At 35.5% G+C, this 5905-nt stretch overlaps 1 protein-coding gene across 1 annotated transcript; it reads left to right on the forward strand.

Annotated features, from left to right (window-relative positions):
• Window positions 1–1904: 1904 nt before the first annotated feature.
• Window positions 1905–5700, forward strand: LOC109236570 (translin). The gene is made up of 7 exons (XM_019402766.1): window positions 1905–2300; window positions 2938–3034; window positions 3130–3245; window positions 4099–4143; window positions 4511–4536; window positions 4858–4993; window positions 5315–5700. The coding sequence occupies exons 1-7, from the start codon at window positions 1928–1930 to the stop codon at window positions 5425–5427; spliced, it is 906 nt and encodes a 301-aa protein (XP_019258311.1). The 5' UTR covers window positions 1905–1927; the 3' UTR covers window positions 5428–5700.
• Window positions 5701–5905: the final 205 nt, after the last annotated feature.

Below are 5905 nucleotides of genomic sequence, written 5' to 3' on the forward strand. Positions count from 1 at the left end.
TTTCTTCGATAGAGCTGCTATAATAGAAGTCTCAATATTTTGCACGCCTCCCACAATAGGAGTCAATCCTGAAACTAACTTCTGATAACATTTATTATATTCCTTCAAGATACTTTTTAGTCCCGTCCAACAAGAGAGGTAAAGCCTTTCTATTCAAATGAGACGCACTCCCATTGTCTCGCTAAGGTTAGCAACAGGACATAGAGCAGGGATTGAGTAGTCTTGGGAGGCGGACTTATATTCCCCGGTTATGAGTTGACGACGTTTTCACTACTCAAACTTGAAAAAGTCAACCCACGATCCATAAGGGAGTCTAATGACAGTAATCCTAAGATTTTTTGTCTTCTTCTCCTTCGTTGCTGCAATTTAATTTTGTAAGAGCTCCTAAGGATGCTGAAGTTCAGCAAATATAAACAAGAACTTCAGCTCCTAGAATGCTGAAGTTCAGCAAATACAAAACAAACTTCAGCTCCTAGAATGCTGAAGTTCAGCAATTACAAACCAAACTTCAGCTCCTAGAATGCTTCAGCAATTACAAAACAAACTTCATCTTTAGAAATTACAAAACAAAAACTTCAGCCAAAACATGCTATAGTTTTATTGAACTGAAGTTTGTCATTGCACTATGAACTGAAGTTTGCGTGATTACCTTTGCTACTTCAGGCCCGTATGTCTGAAGTTACGCGAAAAGTGGGTACGCTTACAATTATTTTTGCAAAGCGGGTGTAAGTTACAAGGTGGCCCAAAAATTGGGCATAGATGCAAATGCCCCGAATATAAGTTATTATAATAATTAATAATTTAAAATATCTAAAAAATTATGAGCATAAACATCTTTTTAACTCTTCGAATAGTAATTGACACTTGAAATAGAACATCTTATTTTTCTTCAAATATCTAAACTCTTAATTTTATATTTTTTTCTTTAATCTATACTTAGACAATATTATTTTTTTGTACCAAAATTTTATTAAAACACTATTCGTTTTGAAATACTATTATCAATTTTAAAAAAAAAAATAATAATGGAGGCTCGCATTCAGAATCGTGTGTAATAAGAATGTGCCGCCAAGACTTAAAAGTAAGTTCTACAAAGTGGTGGTTAGACTGGCTATGTTGCATGGGACGTAGTATTGGCTAGTCAAGAACTCTCATGTCAAGAAGATGAAAAGTAACAAAAATACGAATGCTGAGATGGATGTGTGTGCATACTAGGAAAAGATAAGATTATGAACGAAGATATTCAGGATAAAGTGGGAATGATCTCCGTGGTGGATAAAATGCAGAAAGCGAGGCTGAGATGGTTCGAGCATGTGAAGAGGAGATGCACGGATGCTCCAGTGAGAAATTGCTCATGGTGGGTTTAAGGAACGATAGAAGTAGACCAAATAAGTGGTGGGGAGAGGCGATTAGACAATATACGACACATCTTTAGCTGAGGGCATGATCCTTAATAGAAGGGTGTGGAGGTCAAAAATTGAATTAGATGGTTAGCAGGTAGTCGAGCGTATTTTCTGCCCGTATCAGTAGCGCTAGTTTTATTCTCATATTTACTTATTCATAGATTTCTACTACTACCTAATATTTCTTCTACTTTGATTTTCTTATTATCGTGGTGTTGTTACTGGGTTTTTTTTCATGTCTTCTTTGTTGTTGTACTTCTTTTTAAACTGCTGAGATTTTGCTTTTTAAACTGTTGAGATAATTGTAAGGCTGCACACACACTATGCTTCTCAGACCCCACATGCGGGATTACATTGGATATTTTGTTGTTATATTTTCTCAAAAATTTATGTATATATATATATATATTATTATTATTCAAAAAGTAAGTCATTTTTCGATAAAATATTACTGAATAATATCTCATTAATCCTGAAAACTTCTAAAAAGAGAGTAAAATCTCACCCTCCCATTATTCCTCAACATGATATTGGCGTTTCGAAACACTTGTACTGTTTTCTCTCACTACGTGTTAAACCCTAAACCCTACTTCCCTCTCCTTCTCATTTCCACCCAAAATTTCTCCGTTCCCAATTCCACCTTAACATCTTCTAGTCCTTCACTCTGTAATAAAGCTCGTTGTTGCTCTACATTTTTCACTAATTCAATGGCGGCTGGTGATTTGTCCAATCCTTCGTCGGAGAAATTGGAGAAACAGTTTGAGGACTTCAGGCATCATTTAGAGGAGTCCGGGAATTTACGGGAGCGAATAAGAGTAGTGGCGACGGAGATTGAGTCGGTTACTCGGCACATTTATGCTAGCCTTCTTCTCGTTCATCAGTCTCGCCCTGTTGCTGGTATAAAAAAAATTTAGTACTCACTTTCTCCGTTCTAATTTGAATGAAAATCTTTTCAATTTATACATTTTGAAATGTTTGATGCGATTCGTTTCTAAGTAACTTTCACGAATTTCATTAATTATACTATTACGCCTTTCTATATTTGAAAACAATTTTAATTTAAACTTTCTGTTTTACCTGGCTTTAGAAATCTCATGTTGGGGATAATGTGAGGGTTTCTTTTACTCTGTTTAGAAGTTTTGAAGTGATATCTTTCTTTATCATAACATATAAGTCAAACACCGCCACATAAATTGAAATAGAGGGAGTACTAATTTTACACTTTGATGCGACGTCTTCCATTATAATAAATAAGCATATTAAGCTCCGTGTCCTGTCAAATATTGTCATGTGAAATGAATGCGGAGAGTAGGGAGTGTCATTTTTCTCCTTTCGTGCTCTTATATAGAAAACGTGCTCTTGGAGAGTGGTGCGAGTAGAATTAAGATATATGTGTGCTGCATTTGCTCTTGATTTTGCTTTAAAATTCAGGGCTTTATCTAGTTTTCTTGCAGTTGTTAATAGTAATGTAGATATTTCTTTCTGTTAAGTTATTATTAGCCTAAATATTTTTCCATCCAATATGTTGCAATAGAGGTTCTAGAGAAGGCTAAGTCTCAGATCGGAGAGCTGAAGGAACTTTACAGTCGGCTTTCAGAAATTGTACGTGAATGCCCTGGTCAGTATTTCCGGTGAGCGATACTTCCTTATTTTTTTTGTTTTTCAGTTTAAGATGGTTTTATGGTTGTCTTTCGGCCACCGTGATTGTCCATTTTTGGTGTATTAGGTATCATGGTGATTGGAAGAGTGAAACACAAATTGTGGTATCGTTGCTTGCTTTTATGCATTGGTTAGAGACCGGGACTCTTGTTCTGCACAATGAAGTCGAGGAGAAGCTTGGCTGTAAGTTTTCTTCTCTGTTTCCACTATTTTCCTTTTAGGTAAAATGTATTAGTAATTTTAGTATAACATAATTATTGAATAGTCCGCCACACTGCATCAGCTGCAGCATTTTTTCTTGTAATGTGTTTTTCTATCGGTTTCCTCATATTTTGGGTGCCAATATTTCTTATGAATTGGCAATTATTTTTCTTTTTTAGCCATGGCTCTCTCATGAAGCTGTACAAGTTTCTATTTTTCTCTCCAATGTTATAATTACTTTCTTCCTCAATTAAATGTGAATTTAAGCGGTATAGCTGTGAGCGATTAAAGTTTAAATAGTGAATGTTGATGAGGAAATTTCAGCTTCAACTCTCAAAGTTGAAAACTAGGTTGTCTAATCCGTTCTTAGTTGGCCTTTATAAGGTAATAACTTTTTTTACCATTTGCAGCAATTCGGTTCTTGTGAGTTCATCCCTTGATCTTTCTCGTGTAAATAGCTGTCTTGACGTCATATCTTCTTCCCAGTTGAGTTAGCAAAAAGGGAAGATCATGGCTCACTCATCCTTGCACGGTAGTGCTTGGAGTTGCCTCTCTTTGCACTTCTACAATTCTTGGATGATTATCACCTTCCTTTTTGCGTTGAAATCTCTGACAGCAAATGCTAATTAGGAGAGTGTCAACCTTTTAGCAGCAAAAGCCAATTGAAAACTGAAAAACAAGAATAATCGCTTTACTTTGCTGATTCTGCAGAAAAGGTTCTTCCATGCATTTTTTTGGGTGAACATCATGTGTATTTCTGTCAGTTGTTATCTATGTGTTTTAGCTTTAGAGAATCTTTGAAGTTATTAACTTTTCATACTTGTCTACTTTGTAGTGACACCAACAGAATTTGGACTTGATGTTGAAGACTATCTTATTGGTGAGTGACCCTAATTTTCCAAAAATTCTTGGTACAAAACTTGCTCTTATTCTTCTTTTGATTGTAAATATTTCAAGTAAGAAGAGTAGGAATTCCTTATGCATATGCAGCCAGTATTGTTTCTAAAGTAGGAGCTTATATGTGAAACCATAAACCCTGCTTTTAAAGGATTTCTGCTTGTAAGGTTCAGAGGCATCTTAATGCCTTCCATGCTTGCAAAAGATCACCTAATCTTCCCCTACCTCCTTATGCTTCATCTAGGAGGTTTACCTAATTCCCTTGAATGAGAGTTTTAAGACCTTGAAACTTTGTTGTATTGCTTGATTCATTATTTTTGGAGGTACTTATACATTTTCTTTTCTGGCAGGTATCTGTTTTATGTCAAATGAGTTGGTAAGGACAGTAAGCTAGAACTTGGAATATTTTTCCTTTTCGGTTTTATATGACTAACTTAATCTTGGTAGCTGTCTCTGTTGTGGTTTTGACACAAAGCTCCTTTGATGTGCAAATTAACGTATAATATATGTATAAGGTTTCCTTTTGTCTTCCTTCTCATGTGGTAGTTGGGGAATTTAAAGCATTATTAGAAGTTGCTTTTGGTGCAAAACTTTCAAGCGATGGTGTTTAGCACTCTGTTTTGCAAAGGCTACTAAAACTATCTGTTATATCATATTTGTCTTTGGATTGACCAATCATGTGGTAATGATGTTGCAGCCTAGATATGTGGTGAACCAAGTGACAGCTGGGGATTATGATTGCCCGCGTAAGGTTTTGAAGTTCTTGACAGATCTTCATGCTGCATTTCGCATGCTTAATCTCAGAAATGATTTCTTGCGCAAAAAATTTGACGGTGAGAGTGCAGTTCCATATAAATTAGATTATCTTTTCTTTTTATTGATTTATAGAAACAACCTTTATAAATTGCATATTTTAGATCATTAAGATTTCAAAGTATCTTTTGTTGAATTCTCTTGTAATGCATGGAAAGAAAGCACAAAGGAAAGGATCCTGAAATTTAAGAAACATGAGATTTGCAGAATTGTTTGAGCGCTAGACAATGTGAGATAAAAGGCGGCGGTTTGAGCGTGTCTTGATTTTAGTATTTCTTCTAATCGACTTACTGTGTCGTGTTTCTCTATGAAACTTTCATTCTTGCAAATTTCTGTTGCAGGAATGAAATATGACCTTAGGAAAGTTGAAGAAGTTTTTTATGATGTAAAAATCAGAGGCTTGGCTGCCAATGGAGACTCAGCTGGAGAAAAGCAGGTCCAGGGGCAATCTTGAATACTTTTGCACTGACAAGTAAAATATGATTTTGTCTTTTTACTTGGTGTATGTTTTAGGATGGGGAGTGGCTCTGGTCCAGTTTTAGTTTTCTACTGTAATGCCCAGTGCAGGCTTTGATGCATGCTAAGTTTTAGTTGCTGCTCTTATAATACTCTCCATGTTTGTTTAACTTTGGATGTGTACATGGGAAGTAGGAAAGAGTAGCTTTGATGACAGTCTGTGTCAATGAAACAGGAAAGAGTTGAAGTTTATGCTACTCGTTTTGCGCTACGACCTGCATTCATAGTCTCTTTGGCCAAGCTTCAAAAATCAGCTTATTTTGAGAAGTGTTTTTTTTTTTTCCAAAAGTGTTATTGGTGTGAAAATTTGTGTTTAGCTAATTAATTTGAAAAGCACTTCTGCGCAGCAATTAGTGTTTGATCAAGCTTTTAAAAAGTGTTTCTAAGTATATTTTCTCAAAATTGCTTTTCAAAAA

Source organism: Nicotiana attenuata, unplaced genomic scaffold (assembly GCF_001879085.1).
Source record: "Nicotiana attenuata strain UT unplaced genomic scaffold, NIATTr2, whole genome shotgun sequence".
NCBI lineage: Eukaryota > Viridiplantae > Streptophyta > Magnoliopsida > Solanales > Solanaceae > Nicotiana > Nicotiana attenuata.